Raw genomic sequence first — 19,746 nt, forward strand, 5'->3', positions numbered from 1 at the left:
CGATTATAGGTTTGCAAAATAACAAGTGTTCTTCATTGTTTAACATAAGCCTTTCTACACAACGTTGTTGTGTTCATTTAAGACTAGAAAGAACGCTTTGTGCGCATCTCCTCTCTGATCGTCCTTTAGTCATCGTCCACGTCTGTCTGTCTGTGTGTGCATTCAGAAGCCTGCAATCATCTTTGGCTGTCTAGCATTTGATGAGTATGTCACAGACATCATGTTTGTTGTAAGGCAACAGAGGGGAGGGAGTGTTAAACCATGAAAATATGTGAGTGTGCTGAAAAGGTCACGGCAAGAGGTTGTGTTTCATGTAGAAAACAGGAGAACAAATCCATCTCCTGGAGGAAGAGCTCTGAGCTTGCATCAATGCAAGCGCGATGCTAGCCATCGGCAATGGCCCATCATGGAGAGGGAAGAACATCAAGCTGAAGCGTCTCCCTCGCTGCAGTCGGAATTTTAGATCCAATGCTCACAGCGGGAACACAAAGGACAGACGCGCCACTGAATTCTGATGGTTAGATCGAAAGAGCAAAGCAGAATATTCGGTCGTTATTTATTCAAGAAGCAAGGCATAAACATGGTTTAATCAGTTATTTGGCCTTTTTTAGAGCAGTCTACAATAGAACCAACATCAAATAATAAGGAACCAAATGGCATGTGAATGCAACCGTGACCACATAGCATTTATCTAACGTAAACTGTATGGTCATGACTCAGCACACACATAAGACAGGTAAGTATATAGGATACCATGCCTCATGGATCTGGTGTCTTCCTTACACCAGAGCACTACTTAGTAGTCATTAAAGAACAATATGAGCCATTATTGACAAAAGATCGAACAGGACATTTGCTTTTACCTTTTGAGTTCATTTAGTGACGATATTTGACGAGTCATACATTTTGTCAGTACTCAAATCTCCATATTCACACACATTCTACTTCCCTTTTGCTCGCACAGCCTGTATCTTAATGGCCTCAAGGGAAATAAAATCAATGTTATGGAAATTTAAATGAAAAAGTTAGTCTTGAACATGTAAATTAAAATGAATCCTGGACAAAATATGTTTAAGACATTCACAGCGAGCATAAACAATGTTAAAGTTTTGGCAACTGAACAAATACGAGCACAAACAAAACAAAAACAACTTAAAACGTTGATAGGGGATGCACACGCACACACTAAGTAAGGCCCTTCATGTACCTTGAAATAGGACTACATAAATGAAATTCATTAATACTATCATTAATTTTGAATCCGTTTACACATACCTTCTCCAAGATGTTAGGTTTCAGTAGCCTTGATATTATTGTGTGTGTGTTCTTTGCGTTATTTGGCTAAAGTTACAATAACCGACCACGCTTAGCACCAAGAAGGCAGAGTTTATTTATACTTGTTAACACACCCACTGTGTTGAGAACCTACCAGTCTGAAGAAATGCCAGAACATGTGCCAGGGTAAGTAACTCGAAAGATCAGTGATTTACTGTAGTTGATTAAAAAAAAAATCCGTAGTAGAATAATGTTGATATTGATCATACATAGAACTCCTCAGTATACTGTCAAATTGTAACGTTTAGTTACAGCTCATGCTTTTTATTCTCCACAGGTGGATTTTGAATACACATCACTGGTAACATCCATCTGTTGTGTTAAGATAAAATAGACAAACACAAACTACAAACTTACACATTCAAACACATGAGCGCATTCACCCATGCAAACACATCAATTGCCGCCACGCCACGGAAAAATAAAAACAGGCAACACCATATTTAAAATAGTAAATGTGACCGTTTTCTAACCACTGAGGCCACTCACTTTCAAAGCAATGACTCACAATCAGACGCATGGAGGACTGAACCGTACAAACAAGCTGGTGGGACAGGTGTCTGGGGGCAACAAAACCAGGATGAAACAAAGAAGTTGCAAGGGAGCCTTTCGGTTGCTCAATGTCCTGCCCTGTCTCCCGAGACCAGCAACCCTTAATTAATAAAATGGCGGCTGTTTGCAAAATGAAGCTAGATTGCACATTCCAACCAAATATTACCAGCGCACGGCTCCCTATAACATTATACTGATAATGTTGACTGGTTATAAAATATATCTAATCAGGTAAACCTGGTTGATTTTGATTATTGCTGTTTGTGTGCATTTTGGTCCTTTTAAGTCATTTGATTTCAAAATCTGTAATCGACTGATAACCAAATGCATCACTAACGTGATGTTTTTACATCTTGTAAACTACATTGATGATGAATGTATCTGAATATATAACACTCATTATTTCTTCTGCCCATAAATTGATCCAAATCGGATCAATGACAAAGCTGTTGAGCTGTCAAGAATCCCAAGTGATTCCCCTGCTCATAGAGCTGAAATATCTGCTTTTAACAAGGCTCTGTGACATTTACCCCTGGTGGATCCCTGAAGAGTAATTTAAGGTTATGGAGGAGGGGCACAGACAGGATTAGAGCCCATCAACAGCCTCATCACTCTCCTCTTCACGGTTTACAACCACCTGACACACACGTGGGGATAGGGGTGCCGGTGGCCTCAAGCTCTTGATTCCCTCCAAAAGCGCTGCAACCATGGTTGTGTTGTTGTCCATAATGGTGGTCAGCAATCGCTCCTGCCAAGCATCGCTTTCCTTCAGCTGCTCCCTCCAGAACTCCCTCATTTCTGCCATGTGTTGGCTAATTATGTCGACATCCCTTGTATGCCGTTGCATCCTCCGACCGGGCGGCTGGACACTTGTGCCTTAAGAAAGGATTGGTGTAAAACTTATTACATGTCCTGGTGTGGGTATATGTTGCAACAGAAAGTAGCATTGGTTGGTGCGGCCAGAATATTGCAGGACTTACCAGGTAACTCAGAGTTTTTCTGAAGTGGGGGAATTCTCCTCGTGCTTTCAGTTGACGTGCTTGGAGAGTCATCTTCGCGCTGCTGTGTGGTGCTGCCCATTGTTTCTTCGAGGTCCCTCATCTCTGTTGATGTTTCTTCCCCCATCTCAGCTTGGATTTCTTCCTCCATCTCCGTTTTTATTTCTTCCCCCATCTCCGTTTCGATTTCTTCCTCCAACTCCGTTTTTATTTCTTCCCTGATCTCCGTTTTTTTTACTACCAGGGGATACAAAATGAATAGTTACAATCCATGTACACTTTTTTTGCTCGTTCGTTTTAATTTTGTGATTAGCTCTTGTCCAGTAAGGATACGATTGACTACACATACACAACAGTAACCCGTTTGTTATTTTCTCCAGAACAATGGGCCACCTAGCATGATGAATCTAGGTTGGCTTAGGGCAAGGTTATAGTAGTTGCCCTAAGGTTATAGGGCAACTAAGTTGAAGCGACTCACCTTGGTTAGCTGCCTCGAAACCGACATCCAACCCTTGTTGTCCGGCAGAGTTCGACAGAGTTCGCTTCCCTAGAAGATCATCCAGAATGCTGTAGAACGGACAACTGACCCGCTCTTGTCCACTTGAGTTGTTCTGCTTGGCGTTATTGTATGCCTGCCGTATGTTTTTCCATTTTATTCTGATCTGCTCCGGCGTCCGGATGAAGCCGGCTTCTGCCATCCTAGTGGACATCTTTTTGAACAGATATCCGTTCCTCGTCTTGCGCCCATCCATAAATTTTAAAATATTCAGATCTTTTACTTGGTTCAGCATGAACCTGGACTCCTCGTCCGACCAGAAGTGAGTTGATGATTTCGTCAAAGGCATGTTGTCGTAAGACCTTTTCCGGCAACAACACTATAAGTCTCCTCCTCCTTCCACTTCCGGGTGAAAGCCACGGCGGGAATTCTCGAGCATGCGTAGAACACGAAATCCGATTACGATATGATGGCTGAGTATACATGCCGTTAGTTTGCCGACTATGAACAACCTGTCTCGTGCCGTGTTCCAATATCCACACTTCCATGAGTACACTTAAACGAAGTACACTATCCGCACTCACTAAGTGCGCTAATTTTCAGATGTTAGTGTTGTTCCAAATCGAATACTCCGTGGTGCACTAACCGGAAATTACGATCACGACTGCCGCCGCGGCTCCTTCTCCGCAATAAACATCCCGCTTTGAACGGTGAACTCTTTAAGCCTAGCAGCTATAAATACTACAAAAGGACTCTATTAATATGGCGACACATTAGTGCCATAATTCACTAATGTGATAAAAGATGCATTTGGGCGTATTATATTATTCCACACGCGTCGATATTAACTGCGAGCGCGCAAATTATCTCTGCGCGCGCAAAACAGCCTCTTGCGTGCGCAAATTACCTCAGCGCGCGCAAAACCTCTCGGGAAAGATGTTTATACGCTCTCGCTCGAATTAAATTTTGGCACTATGGGGGAGGGAAACATGGCAGGGCGGGCTTTCCTATGATTGGCCGTTTCTGAAGCGCGATATTTGATTGACAGCCCTCCTCAGCCCTCCTCTCATTCAATTCTGAATTGTACAGTAAATGGCTGAAACGATAGTTACTTATTGTAACTCTAGATTCTATGAGTATAGGCGCAGCCTTTTAAGGCCATCGCTATTGGGTTATCCCTAGGCGTGAGCCGTAGCACTGAAAAATGTGTAATCCCCGACCACCACGTCCGCGTGCGGCGTGCCTCAACGACGTCCGCATTTCGCAGATATAGTCGGGCGCCGGCGGACGTTCTGCTCCCAATAAACAGCTTGTCTTCAGCTATTTAAAGGACAATGAGGCCGACACTTAAAAGGCTGCGCCTATACTCATAGAATCTGGAGTTACAATACGTAACTATCGTTTCAGCCATTTACTGTACAATTCAGAATTGAATGAGAGGAGGGCTGTCAATCAAATATCGCGCTTCAGAAACGGCCAATCATAGGAAAGCCCGCCCTGCCTTGGTTCCTTCCCCATAGTGCCAAAATTAAATTTGAGCGAGAGCGTAAAAACATCTTTCGCGAGAAGTTTTGCGCACGCTGAGGTAATTTGCGCGCGCGAGAGGCTGTTTTGCGCGCGCAGAGATAATTTGCGTGCTCGCAGTTAATATCTACGCGTGTGGAATAATATAATACGCCCGAATGCATTTTTTATCACATTAGTGAATTATGGCACTAATGTGTCGCCATATATTAATGCAGGCTATGTGTAAAATGCGCCGACTTTGGCTGAGCCTTGCTCCGCCCTCTTCCGCTACGTAGCTAAGATGGCTGCCGTTGAGTACGGAAATCGGCACACACTTCGCGATTTGACCGTTTTGAGTACACCATCCGGGTCCTTTCAGTACACTTATTTTCGCCCGATCTGAATCGGAACGCCCTACGTACTCAAACTTAGGCTAGTAAGTACGGATAGTATGGATATTGGAACACGGCATAGGTGTTCTATTCGATTATGAGATGTCCGTTATGGACCGATTTTGGGCCGATGAGGGTCGGACTGAGATGTTTACGTGCATTTTAAAAGTCCAAACAGTCTCTGATGCAAGCTGTGTCAGAAGTGAAGACAGGGTTACTTTTCCTGCTTCAGCAAAAGACAGAGGTAGTGGTACTTCCAATTTATTGGAATGGGGTCCAACTCCTTACAGTGTCCTTGCTTGTCCCAACATTTTTTACTTCAATTTATCTAATTTATTTTCCCTGTTCTGGTCATGGCTGCTTCCTGGCACTAGAGACCTTTACAGAGTTACACTTAGTAAGCCTAACCCTTCTCTGTCATGTCGGAATTCAGGGTCGCCCCTCACCAACATTGTCCATTTTACAAGTTGTGGTTTTACTTCAACATTGCAGTGCATGACAGTAGGGTTCCTACACATTGTCCACTAACAAGTGTGATTGTAAAGCTTGGTGCACATTGTATAAGCTGTATTTTTACTTTAACATTGCAGTGCATGGCAGCAGGGATCCTACACATTGTCCACTGACCATTGTGGCTGTAAAGCTTCGTGCACATTGTAGAAGTTGTGTTTTTTCTCTGTTTCAGGTATTCACACAAGGAAGGCCATGGAGAACTACAAAGGACTGGCCTCTTTATAAACTTGTAGTGTCAGGATGGGGGCAGACTGTGTACCAAATGAGGCCTGACAATCCAAGTGTTATGATCTTCCGGGCAGACGTGGCAGCATCCAATCGTAGGGTTTCACTTAGTTTTTCTCGATTGTATACACACAAAGAATGGAACAATGCACACAATTCTGAAAACTTGAAGCTCATGTATCAACTACAAGACTCCAGGCTGCTAAACTCTAAACACAATTCCACTGTTTTCACATTTTTGTTAAACTCTTAAGCACAAATCTCATAATTTAGCACACTTGGTTCACCTGGATCACACTGGCCTTCAAAACGCAACAACTAATTACCAATAAGTCTAACTCACTTCTCACCTGTTCAAACTCAACTGGCAAAACACTTCAATCATGTGTCAGAGCATAAAAGAGGACTCGATGAGCTCTACTGTGTTGTAGATATGGTCCTTTGGCCTGATCAGGATTGGAGGTGGGATGCATACTGATTTACATGTAGATCTGTTTCACCTCATTTATATTCTTATTTTTTATTTTTTGTTGGCCTACGAAAAGCTTTTTATGCAGTCAGTTCAGCTTAACATTTTACTGTATTACAGTAAAAAAAAAAAAAATTGCTTTGTTACCTTTTTGTACTTGTACTTGCACTGATTTCATCATTACATCCCCCGAAGAGTCAAAAAATGTTCCTACTGTAGTGTTTTTCAGTGCAATTACTGTATTGTAATTTGCCAAAATAGTTAACATTGGTGTCTTGTCAGAACTATGTTGCAGTATCAATTATAGGTGTACAAGATAACTCCGGGAAGCTGGGATTGTGAGTTTAGCCCATTGGAGCTTGTTGGATAGACAAATATGCACTGTATTCTGATACGATTGTGTCAATGCAATATTTATATGATATATTCACAGCATTGTATTACAATATGGCAACAGTCTTTATACTATAGGTACCACCTAATTGCAACTTTAAGAAAAGCCATTTCTAAACAATTTTATACATTGGAATATGTGACATGGTGTCATGAAGCCAAAACATATGTAAATAGTATTTTGATGGAAGTGTTTTGAATAGATCACACCAGGGTTTAACTCTTCTCAGGTTTGTGTTTAGAGTTTTGAGAAATTGAGCTATAGTTTCAGAAAACGTGTTTAAACGATTGAGAAAAACTGTGAACATTGCAGTGCATGAAAGCAGGGTTCCTACACATTGTCCACTAACCATTGTGACTGTAAAGCTCGGTGCACATTGGAGAAGTTGTTGAGGGTTTTAACGGCCTTATAAGAAGCGAACAAGGATGAATTTATCAATGTGTCCCTCTGATATAGTTGGTGGTACAGTAGTTACCTTTTGGTGATGTCCAAACAGATGATTCAGGACAAATCTTGGTTGTTGGAATGTTATTTTATTGTTGATTGAGGGGGGGGGGGGGGGGGGGGGGGGTTCCGTTTATTATAAATAATGCTAAATGTTGTTTTCATCATATTAGCACTTGCAATGACTTATGTTTTAAAAATCACAAATTTTCAAGGATTTCACAGACCCTTGGGAACCCTGTCACTCTATAAATGTAACGTACAAAAACATAAGCATTTCCTTTTTCTTTATTTTTTTCAGTCAGGGCGAGTCATGCTCGCATATAGGGGGGCTCCTCCACAAGGTGGAGATAATTGTCCGAAAGGATGAGAGCCAAACCCCTGCTTGCACTGAGGAGCTTTGCACCTGGAAGGCTAGCAACACAGGTTTGGAGGCGAGCAAAATTGCAGAAATCAAATTCTATGGTGAGCAGTGGATGGGCATGGATTCAATCACAAAGAAGTGGCCGTGCTGCACCTCTACCTCCGACTGGTGATGAACAGGAAGATTTTCTCACTTCCTTGTTGGCAGCCACAGCCTCAGATCCTACCCCACCTATAGGCCTTAGTCTTTCAGTGCAACGTCAAATACGTCTTTCCCCAAAATAAACCATACTGCCTTTCACAAAACTACACCAGGGCTTCGTACTCTGTACACTACAGAGTCGAATCCAATGGAGGTTTTAAAGGCCAACGCACAGGCTACACCACCTTCTAGCGCCTTGCAACCCCACTGACACACTCCTCAACATTTCTTCAATGAATCACCTGCGTTCAATACACCAGCATCGAGGCATGCTAAATTACTGGACATGCCGAATGCACTACTTTATTCAGTTCCTGGTTGGTCCTCTTTGCCAGTTGGTCTGCCGATGAATGCCGGAGGTGAGACTAACCGTGGATCCCAGAGTCGTGCGGAATAGGAGCCACACCTGGGAGAAGAACTGGGGACTCCGGTCGGTGACGATGTCAGAAGGGAGGTCTCAAATCCGTAAGACCAGGAGCTCTGCGGTCTCTCTCGCGGAGGGGAGCCCTGGTAGGGTGAAATGGGCTGCCTTCGAGAACCTTCCAGGTCTTGCCTCTGGATGGGGGAAGGCCGGTGACAAAATCCAGTGCTGTGTGGGACCAGGGGCGGCTGGGGATAGGCAACAGAAGAAGCAGCCCTGCCCGGGGCTTGGTGAAGGTCTTGCTGCTCCGAAACGAACAGCCGACCTGGAGGGCCGGTCACCCAGATGGGCCTGGCGTGCCTGGGCCTGGGTGACCAAGGCCTCGTGCCTGCGCCAGGGTCACCAAGGCCTCGCTCTCCCACTTCACAGCAGCCACGAAGCAGGTGGGTGGTAGGATGGGAGCCGGTTCTGTACTCTCCGCCACCGAAGGTAGCCAAGACAGGGCATCCGGCTTGTTGTTGCAGGAACCTGGGCGATATGACAGGGAGAACGTCCTAACAAATAAAAAAATTTGGACCGTCCAGACCACAAATGGAAGCTCCGCACCCTCCAGCCAATGACTCCATTCCTCCAGTGCAAGCTTGACAGCGAGGGGCTCCCGGTTCCTCCACGTCATAATTCCGGTTTGCCACCCCCGGACCTCACCCTCTGACACTGCCCTCGCACGCAAGGGATGATGTATGCGATGCGAGAGACCGCGGTGGCGTCAGGGAGCTCACCTGCAGGAGGCACCAATTGCACCCTCCGGGAACACCCTCGTATGGCGTAGGAGCAGGAACGTCGGGTTCGCGGCAGCCCTGAGGCACCAGCAGCAGAGGTCCACTCGCCGGGGGTAGGCGTGGTGGTTGTAGCCGAGCCTCGAAGGTCACCCGGTAGGCAGTGAAGTGGGTGAGGGCTGAGTCGACCTCTCCCAGGTTCTGTGGGTAACCTTCCACTGGAACACCCAGGCGGTGAACCTCCTGAGCCATCTGCACCCATCGGCTCGCCGAGCCACTGGTGACGTCACCTGGGTCGGCTGGGTCCATTCTTGGCCAGATCGTACTGCTACGGCCCGAGGGTGGGAGCCCAAACGCACAACAACAGACGACGCTTGTAACGTTCAAATGTTTATTCAGTAAGAATGAGCAGACGCTGGTTGGGGAGGGTTAGAACCAGACATTCTTGAATGTTAGAACAAAGTGACATGGAAGCCGGGAACCCTACTACCATAGCAAAACGCTCTGGCAATGAATGGATGAGGAGCCTGAGTAGAAAAGCAGGAGTTGTTTATTATGATGTGTCACAGGTGTGTCTGGCTGAGTAGGAGAAAGGAGGAGTCCAGAGAAACTGGAGTCTGCTAGCTCCGCCCACAACAGCAAAACAAAGAGTGATCCTAGCTCCTGCCAGGATCCACAGCAGATGCCGTAACAGCTGCATTCATTTCCATTAGTCCTCTCTCTCACTCTCTCTCTTTCTCTCTCCATCTCTTCTTATCTCTCGCTCTCCCTCTTCTTATCTCTCTCTCTCACCCTCCCTCTCCTTATCTCTCTCCCTCTCTCTCTCTCCTTATCTCCCTCCCTCTCTGTCTCTCTCTATCTGTGACCTGATTGAACCCCTCATACTTCTGTTGTTGCTTCAACCCATCAAAAGTTTGATGATGTAAGACAAGACCCAGCGTCAAATATCAGAAGAGTATTTCCCGCTGAGGCTCACCTTTTAATTTTTCTGTTTTTTTTTCTTTAATATGACTCATATCTTGTTTCTACCTTCCACCAATCTCATGGCGTTCTTATAATAGGCTAGCTATTCCCGCTGAAATGTTATTTTTTAATTGTGCGCATTTGTAACCATTCATACATTCATACTTGGTGCAACAACCAAGCCGAGAACCAGCATAAATGATTGATTATCAAGGTTTAAATAATAAACAACCAAAATGTGTATGTTACGAATGATTAATACATATACAGCCCAATATTAAGAAATAACGAGAAGTAAATGCCTTCCAAAACAATAGCCTACCTTGGCTAGGAGTTAATGTTTGCAATGACAATGCCTTCAGGGATATTTTAAATTGGGTTCATGTAGAGAGCTTTAAGTAACTTTCTATTTTCTCAGAATCAAGCATATTATTATGATTGTACATTTGTAAATATCATGTTGAATTAAAAGTCTCGGGAAAATAAATCATGGTCAATTTCTTTGTAAGACCGTCTCATGTCAGTTTGTTCAGGAAACAGTGAAATCCTGTAGAGACTTGAGCAGTTCTGCAGGTGTCCATGTAAGAAGTGAAGGACTGTACTCACTTGTGTTAAAAGGTGCATGCTGTTAGTATGTACATACTGTTGTGTTTGGGGGGGGGGGGGGCTGATATTGGGGCTGATCTTAACTATTAAGTTGCAGTCAGAAGAAACAGACTGCAGAATCTGTTGCCTTGCCAACCAAGCCCTTCACAGAGTAGGAGGTTAATATGTAATAGATTCTCAGCCATTGCAAAGATAGGTTGCCATCTGTTTTCATTGAAGTACTTTATCACATGCGTGCGTGTGATTGAACATGTGCCTGTCAACCAAATCAATAAATGGAGGAGTAATCTTTTGCCATATGGATCGGAAATTATGCGAAGAGTAAGATTCGAGGCTCCAGTCTTTCCATCTGAAGCTCACTTTATTAAAGGACATCTTCACCCTGCTGTTGTCATACTTCAACATCAGGAATATACAGAAAGACAATAGAAATGTTCAAAAAATGCCTGCATCGATAGTCTTTATCAACAGCTTCCAAGAATTAGCCCCTCAGAAAAACCCCACTAAAATGCAATTTTTACTTCCTAAACAAAATATATTATAATATTTAGAAAAAAAAGTTTATTGTTCATTTATATCTTTCATATTTTTTGTTTAATTTATCGTGGTACTGTAAAATGAGGGATGTTTTATTTATGTATCAAATTACACATGCTCTTACATCACAAGACCTGACTTTCTGAAAGAACGGTAGGGTTTCTTCAAACTGTATGAGTATGTTGTACTACACATGACAATGCTACAAACATAAACAAACCAAAAAAGTAAAGAGACCTTAAATATCTCAATATAAATATATTAGCAAACATAAATATAAATAAACAAATACAAATCTCCATACGCAATCAAATACTGTGTAGAGATAACTGGTAGGTTGTATTGACTTTATATTTTCAGTAAGCCTTCAGTAGTCGCTTCCTGCATTGTTGTTTAAACGCTACACCAAGTTTGTTGATGAAGTGGAAAGTTTGGTGGTAAATTTGTTGCGCCGTTTCAATTTCCCTTTTCCTGTTTAGATATGGGCAGAGTAAAAATACATCAAACTTGTTCCCTTGTTGCTTAGGAACAGAGAGAAATAACCGTAACTTTCCAACGGCATCTGATCTTAACTCCCATAGTGGAGGCAGTTGTGTTTCTGTGTGTGTGTGTTTCTGTGTGTGCGTACGCGTCGAATTAATGTGTGTATTTGAATGTTTTTATGTGTGCGTGTGTTTGTGTATGCCCAACATGAATGTATGTGTGTGTGCATTGAGTTGACGTGTGTGTGGGTGCGTGCGTGCATGTGTGTTCATGTGTGTGTGTTTGTGTAGCCTATGTGTGCGCCTTTGTGTGTGTGTATGTGTGTGTGTGTGTGTGTGTGTGTGTGTGTGTGTGTGTGTGTGTGTGTGTGTGTGTGTGTGTGTGTGTGTGTGTGTGTAGTGTGTTAGGGGTGACTGGATGGAGATGGGGGTGATTGGGCAGAGGTGGGGGTTTGGTGGAGCTTAGTCGGGGGTTTGACAGAGGTTGTTTCTAGGCAACAACTCAATTCTTTTTTTATGGCAAGAATGTTGTTTGTCTTTCTGCGCTCTCCCATCTTTTCTACTCATTATGGACTGTCGTTTTCACGAGTTGTGTGAGGTTTCCAGCATCATTAAAACCAGGCAAAGCACTTGGCTTGCTCATGAACTGTAAAAAACGGCGTACCAAACGCAGGGTAATAATAAAGGCTGTGTGATGCCTTAGGACATTTCACCTGCATTAAAAAAAGGTTCATCCTCACATTGCTTTATAGCAGTCACCCGCAAAACACGGCATGGATAGGAACTTGCACACCACCTGTGGATTTTAAATGCATACCTACATGGCAGATGGGAGGATCTGAGAGTGGGAATCAAACCTGGGATTCTAGGAACTGTGGAGGCAACAGGGCTACGCTTAGAGACACTATAGTGTTGTGGTAACCCAGCCTAAAGGTTCTCAGCATGTTACTGACTCACATCCGACTCAGATAGAGAACGATTATTATTATAATTATATTATAATTATTACATTATTGTTAAATATTGAAGTGGCACTTTTCCTACTCCCATATGCATAGATGGATGCATTACGACGTTGTTTCTATGGACACAATTTAATGAAAAAATAAAGAAAAAAGGTTATTGCCATTGCTTAAACACTTAATTACTTTGCCTGGATCAAAATAATGAATATGATTCTGTAGTCAATTCTGCTGCATGCACAACTGATAAAAGTTTTCTTCAAAGCGTCACAACAGATCACATAAAAAAATAATTGACAGTCCATTCTCCACTTCTCCTTAATGGAGAAGTGGAAAATGGAAACACGCACACGCACGCACACATTTATGCCCTCCTGTCGTGCAGATGTAGATTTCCAGCAGAGCCCTGTTGTTAACTATTTTAATTGGCCATGCAAGATGTTTAATTAGGATGTTTTCAATTGGGTTGCTTCTAATGGTAACCAATGGCAGACTTAAAAACAAAGTTTAACTAATTAGACTTCTTCCATCACCACCATCACATCCACCACTTGCCCCATCGCCACCACCACCGCCGCAGCCGCCACCACCAGAGAAATTAAGAACAAAGGAAATCATGGCATCAGCGCCACCTTCTCATCAACAGAGTGTGATGTTTAGGGAGTCTGTAAGCTAATCACCACTGCGACACACCACCAACCAAGGAGCCAGCACGGGTTCACCTATTGATTGCCCCAGACCGGCACTATAGCACAGGGTGGAGCATGCATGGCATGGAGCCTACGTCACCCATTTATAAATAAACATGAATAAAGAATCTTGCCAGACTGGAATAATGCAATACCTGAGCTTGTGATTTGAATGTATTAGTCATCCAGTATACGGTATGCTATTATGGTATTGTATGGTATTATATTCTATATGGCTAACGGCAGGATGTGTAGGCCATAGTCCTATACGTTCCAAACAAGGTCAATTAAATATAGAATGGTAGATCTTTATAAAAATAATGTTAAGAAATCAAAACCAAAACTCGTAATATTTAGATTTAATCGTTTGATACTAACAGATAACTCGACAACATTTATATGTTGAGAAGTTTGAGATAGATGTTTTGAGATTATTTATATTTGGTTTCTTACAGGTAATGGTAAGCCTCAATTGACCAAAGTTCTGTTAGCACTCACTGTGTTCAAACTTGAGATCATCTACTTCAGCCAGTTAAAAGATGTGTATCAGTTATTCACTTTGCACAAAGCTAGTCAAGCACATCGGTCACCATGCCAATGGATCTGAACAATGACTGCTCATCAGAGGAACAGTAGGAGGCATTTCTTTTTTGGGCAATGTCCTCATGTTCCATTTTGCTGGAATTCATTCTGGTGGTCACATATTACACCAAACCTACACCCTAGAATATTACACTTTCTTTCCATAGCTCTTACTTTTACTTTGTAGATTCATTCACATTGTATCCAGACATGATAACACTGTATTAAATTAATAAAGGCAATCTGAAGATGTAGCGAATTTAAAAAACGGACAAGATAATTCAAAAAATGATGGACACTGAACTGTCAATGATGAGATAATAATAATAATCAAACTCCTGTATCCAAAAAGACCCTAAGAATATGGACACCGTTTCAGTGTTTATTGCAGAAAGAAAATAGTCAGAGAGCGCCCTCTGCTGGAATGATGTTGAAACATCAGCTTGTAATGTGTGATCTTTCACCAACAACAGATACTCATTATTATTACATCACATACTTGGTATTATCTCCCTTGCCATGAGAGCCATCTATTGGCTAATGACCCTTACATCTCTGCATTCTGTTGATTTATTTATTATATAATATTTATTTATTTATGTGTACTTTCATATTGTAGGCTATGTCCATGGTTGTACATACAATATAAATTACATAATTCGACACTGTAAAACCTAAACCCATAATGTTTTGAATAGATTAAGGCAAGGGTTCCCATCCTTTTTTGTTCCAAGGACGGGTATATTCATAAAATAAATGTTGAGAACCGTTAGTCATTTTTAATGCCTTCATTTTACGTTGCGTCTTTTTTAAACAATGGATGTGGCTGCTTTTCTAGATGGTTTATTTGGCATATTCACAACAATTAAGGCATCAGCAATGAATTGATTGACTATTGAACACAACATAATTTAAAAGACATTCTCAGTGCTTGATTGACAGTGTTTTAGTTGCATATTGATCGATGTTATGTTTATGTGCTGGAGGAAATAACATGACTCGTATAGCCTAAGTTATAAAATATAACAACAACAAAAAAAAAGAAAAAAAGACAAGGCTGATACCACCTTAAGTGGGCGTGTCTATAAACCACGTGGACCGCTGGTCACAGAGCGGAGCTTTGCTTTCGTTGAGGTCGATCATGTGGCTGAGGTCTACTGTCGCAACCGGGCTCCTAGGAGGCAGAGTGTTGGCTAAAGCTATGGTAGGAAACTACAGCATTGCACAATGTACAATTGATTAGAGTTGAATAGAAAGAAACAGATTGTCTTCTAATTCATTCTCCCATAGCTATTTCTGGGTTTTGATATATATTTATAAATGCGGTGTGACGGACAAAGTGCTCCGGTTAAGAGTTGTCATTTGCACATGCTATAGTTAGTTAGCGTGTTCGTTCCTAATGACATTATAGTAATTTGCTTAGCTGCTATAACCTGCTTTTTTTTGTTAAATAAAAGACCCGGTGTTACCGTTATGTTATCGTATTAACAAATTATGAACTGATATTTGCTATTATTATCAAGTGTTTGTAAGAATCTACCACTCAATCATCTGCAGGTGTATTGAGATGATCGTCTTAAGTTTGATTTAGCGGGTCAGATTTCTTTATCAATGTTACATTGTTTAGACAAACGTACTGGAGGGATTTTTTCAGGCCGATTGAACCAGGAACTCGTAGCCTCCTATCACTGTTGGGTCGTTAGAACACGTACAGTCTCGCAATGAATTGCCGGTTTGTATTTAATCAATGAGACTCTGTACTGCCAGATCGGATTGATCCTTTCCAGCCAAATCATAGGCAATAAACAGCCCCATAGACTTTTGCAACCAGGCCAAAATTAACGTAGGAACCGACAACTTGGAACCCGCAAACCATTCCGACATGCAATGTTTCGAAACGTAGTGCCAATATCAGCACCAACAATAAGGCGAATTTACACCTTACTGCGTCATGTTTAATATGAATAACCTAATGTGAAAAAAAGGAAATACACACACACACACACACACACACACACACACACACACACACACACACACACACACACACACACACACACACACACACACACGGAAAGGCATATCCAAGCATATCCATAAAAAGGAAGGATAATATAGCATTTCCCTAACATTGTGTGGCGTGTGACTCATTTCCTCCTTGCAGTGTGCCCAGGCTGTAGACTGGGAGAGCGCCAAGTCCATCTATGAGTTCAGAGCCACGGACATCGACGGCAACGAAGTGTCCCTTGAAAAATACAAGTGAGGCACAGCTCTATCAACATGCCCGTTTTACTGTTATCAAACCATCCACGTCTGCTTAGTTATTCCTTATTCACCATCAGTGGGGTATAAAGTACTTGCAAGTCATGCATGAGTAAAACTACTGATTGCAGGTGACATTGATAGATGTTGAAGTCATCTGTAATAAAAGTACATGAGTAAAAGTGTAGCTCAAATAAAAATAACTCAACTATTTGACAAAAGGAGGAGGATAATAGGATCAAAATGTCACATAGAAACAGCAATCTTTGGGCTGGAAAAAGAGGCACTGTGGCTGTAAACATTAGCTGTTGATATTGGCCATATTTGCCTTACCCAAATATCATCTGTTGTCTGTTTGTTTTTGTCTCTCACCAGGGGTTGTGTATGTATTATTACCAATGTAGCCTCTAAATGAGGAAAGACCCGGGTAAATTACACTCAGTTTGCTGAAATGCACGTCAAGTATGCTGATAAAGATTTACACATCCTGGGTTTCCCCTGCAACCAGTTTGGAGGGCAGGTATGTATTCACCTCTAAAAAATTGCTGGCCCTGACCGTCGGATTAATGTGCATTACATACCACTGTGAACCTCACAATATTGGGCTCAAAGGGCCTTTCTGGTCCCATTAAAGTTTTTTATCTTGAGTAAGTGCTAAGGTTCATGTAAAGTTGTTCTTGTCCTGAGTCACTGGAGAAATAAGCAGTGTGTCATAGGTTACATTATCTGTTAACGTGGGACTGTGACGCAAGTTATTTTTCCAAGAGGTCTACAACTATCTGTATTGTATAAAAAAATTGTCAGCCCTTTACCTTTTGGTCGCAGTTACATTTATGCTTAATTCCACACTAGTTTCTTCTAATTATTCAACCTAGGATAAACGTGCACTTGTAATATACGGTTGCAAAACATATTTTTGTTAAATATTGTGCACAAAGCAATGTTTGTTTCTCTTCCGTAATACGATGATTTTCCTTTACTGCATCTCATTATCTCATGATTACAATGTGTGCTTGTGTCTGCGTACTCTTGCAGGAGCCAGGAACTGACGCAGAGATCAAGGAGTTTGCCAAAGGTTTCGATGCCAAGTTTGACCTCTTCAGTAAGATCGAGGTCAACGGAGAGGGCGCCCACCCTCTATGGAAGTGGATGAAGGCCCAGCCCAAAGGCAAAGGACTGCTGGGGAAGTGGGTGATGCTTGTCCCCCTCATGTTGTGACTTACCCACCCATGCTTTTGATGCAATAGGACTTTAACTGTACAGCAATTAAATAAGTGATGATTTCCAGACCTACTAAAATGTGATGAAGATATAATATTATTCAACGTAACTTTTGTTGCCATTACTAACCAGCTGATCGCATATTTGTTCTATTCCCCCCCCCCCACAAAACAGTGGCATCAAATGGAATTTCACCAAGGTAACGACCCCTCTGAAAAATGTGTAAATTAATTTGAGTGATCTAAATGTCGACTTTGTAATCATGATTATGAATATTATTACGACACTTGCCTTTCTAATGTACATGGTTCTTGGGTTTGCGCAGTTTCTTATCAACAAAGAAGGGCAGGTGGTGAAGCGCTACGGACCAACAGATGATCCCTCTGTAAGTGTGACTTCCAGTTTTTCTAGCCCTAGAGGTGCGTATAGTCTCACTGTTGGCCCTCAGTCAGCACCTCATCTAGAGGTGCCACCCATAGACCTCAGGTGAACCACCAAGGTGTCATCAAGACCTTTCGCTGATCATCTCGATATGCAAACGATGACAAATGGATATATACACACATCTGTGACTGAGGAAAGAGGGCAAACCCCCTTTAAACACAATAATTACTGCAAGAAGGCTTTGGCCCGTTGGACCATAAGAAATGTCAGCAACAAAGAATGTGCTCCCAGTGTGTTTACTAAAACGCCATGATGGCATGCACACGCGATAATATTTTCAAAATACCTGCAAGCCCATAATATTGACAAGCACACCGTGATAATACTTTTCGAAATACATGCAAGTCCATAATACTATAATTACTGAATTATTATATTTTAAATTATGAATATAAATATTTATATTATTGTGAAGGCTACAATCCCAGTTACCAACTGCAGTACCCTCGCATAACACTAATGTTGAGCCTGGTCTGTTTTTCTAGTACGAGAGGCATTTCTCATTTCACTAGTACCATTCAGTACATCTAGAGCCTAGTCAGGCTTTCTAGTACTGGAAGTACTTCTAGTTTCAGTGGTACCATCCAGGCAGTACACCATCGGGCCTAGTCAGTGACGCAGCTGTCACCGCATGGATCTGAATCCCATTATTGCTAGATGTTTGTTCACTGTTGTCTTATCCTGAAACCGCGCCCTGTTCCAGCTTACCAAAAAACTGTTTGTCGGACGTGTCTAGACAGGCTGAACGTTGGTCTATCTCTTAAGGATGCAGCACACTGTGGTCACAGTTAAAGGCTTGCCTACACAGAGAGTTTCTGGTCCCTCTCTTATAAAAGGGTCATTGGTACATTATTATTAACGGTTGCTAAGTGAGGAACATTAAACAAACTGACATTTTCCAGAAATAAGACTGATGGATTACTCATCCTAGCAAGTGAAGGCGGGCTTGCACTGTGTCCTTACTTAGAGTAATTAGTGGATTTAGTTATACTGGAGTTTTACTTTTTACTCCTAGTGTAAAATACTTAATGACTTTTGGTGGAGGAGGGTGAATATGATGGAGTAGGTGTGTTATGGTGACGTGAAATAGGCTCTCACAATCTGTTTTTGATTAATAATTTGAAAATAGATTAAAAATGAATAAGAAAAAATAGAAATGTAGAGTTTTAAATTAATAAATTAATAATAATTGTTCAAAATCACAAACTGCAACAGGGAAGAGCAGAGAGATGAAACCTAAAACAAACTCATGCTGTTCATTTGTAATTTATTCATTATCTAAGCTTGCATGCATATGTCGTACATGTTTGCATGTAGCCAGCCGACCCACGTTTCTATCTCAACTGGTATGAACTAATACCGCATACTAATCCCGACCATGCCCTTTGTAAAGGCTATTCTGCTTGATGAAAGAAACGCCAGTGTGATCTCACTTAACAATCAACGCTTGCTGCCTGAAATGTGATGAATTACCACAGTGAATAGTGGAGGATTTGTATGTGTAACACGGCTCTCTGTCCTGCTCTTTCTACAGACTGTAGAGAAAGACCTTTCCAAGTTCATGTAGTCCTGTAGACGGTGGACGACCCTCCTCCACCATGGACTGCTGGGGGTTCTTCTGGGCACCTCTGGACCCATGACGGCCTGTCTGTAAACCCAGTCCCTGGGTAGGGCAGGCCTGATGAACGTGAGCGTGCAACTCATTAACAGAACCCGCCCACAAGAGTCCCCGTATTACCATGGGAGAGGAAGTGATCATCACCCAGTCGAGTGAATCCAGTCGTCTGCCACAGAGAGCGGATCTGCTCCACACCCGTCAAGTGATGCACCAGCCCCATTTTCTTTATCTTTATTTGTCATGTCATGCACTGTATTATTATTTTCCCTATCACTGGGTCCTATTAAGTACGCATCAATGTGTATTTATTAGTGTAAAAATAAACATCTGCACTTAACCGTGTCAAAGGCCCTT

At 42.2% G+C, this 19,746-nt stretch overlaps 2 protein-coding genes across 2 annotated transcripts; one reads left to right on the forward strand and one right to left on the reverse strand.

Moving 5' to 3' along the window:
* Positions 1-1,324: 1,324 nt before the first annotated feature.
* On the reverse strand, positions 1,325-3,794 carry LOC132463390 (uncharacterized). Its single transcript, XM_060059525.1, has 3 exons — positions 3,364-3,794; positions 2,868-3,122; positions 1,325-2,763 (listed from the first exon to the last, which is right to left on the reverse strand). The coding sequence occupies exons 1-3, from the start codon at positions 3,728-3,730 to the stop codon at positions 2,474-2,476; spliced, it is 912 nt and encodes a 303-aa protein (XP_059915508.1). The 5' UTR covers positions 3,731-3,794; the 3' UTR covers positions 1,325-2,473.
* An 11,119-nt stretch (positions 3,795-14,913) lies between these two features.
* LOC132463391 (phospholipid hydroperoxide glutathione peroxidase-like) lies at positions 14,914-19,729 on the forward strand. Its single transcript, XM_060059526.1, has 7 exons — positions 14,914-15,051; positions 16,012-16,106; positions 16,485-16,629; positions 17,145-17,296; positions 17,505-17,529; positions 17,656-17,715; positions 19,309-19,729. Exons 1-7 carry the CDS (start codon positions 14,989-14,991, stop codon positions 19,339-19,341), a joined length of 573 nt encoding a protein of 190 aa, XP_059915509.1. The 5' UTR covers positions 14,914-14,988; the 3' UTR covers positions 19,342-19,729.
* Positions 19,730-19,746: the final 17 nt, after the last annotated feature.

Source organism: Gadus macrocephalus, chromosome 8 (genome assembly GCF_031168955.1).
Source record: "Gadus macrocephalus chromosome 8, ASM3116895v1".
Classification (NCBI taxonomy): domain Eukaryota; kingdom Metazoa; phylum Chordata; class Actinopteri; order Gadiformes; family Gadidae; genus Gadus; species Gadus macrocephalus.

Bases quoted from the DNA above. Each gene is read 5' to 3' on its own strand.
- LOC132463390 (XM_060059525.1), bottom strand. From the start codon at position 3,730: ATGCCTTTGACGAAATCATCAACTCACTTCTGGTCGGACGAGGAGTCC. The intron at 3,123-3,363 runs GTGAGTCGCTTC...ATCCCCTGGTAG, and splicing joins TTTCGAGGCAGCTAACCAAG to TAAAAAAAACGGAGATCAGG. The intron at 2,764-2,867 runs GTAAGTCCTGCA...TCCTTTCTTAAG, and splicing joins GAAAAACTCTGAGTTACCTG to GCACAAGTGTCCAGCCGCCC.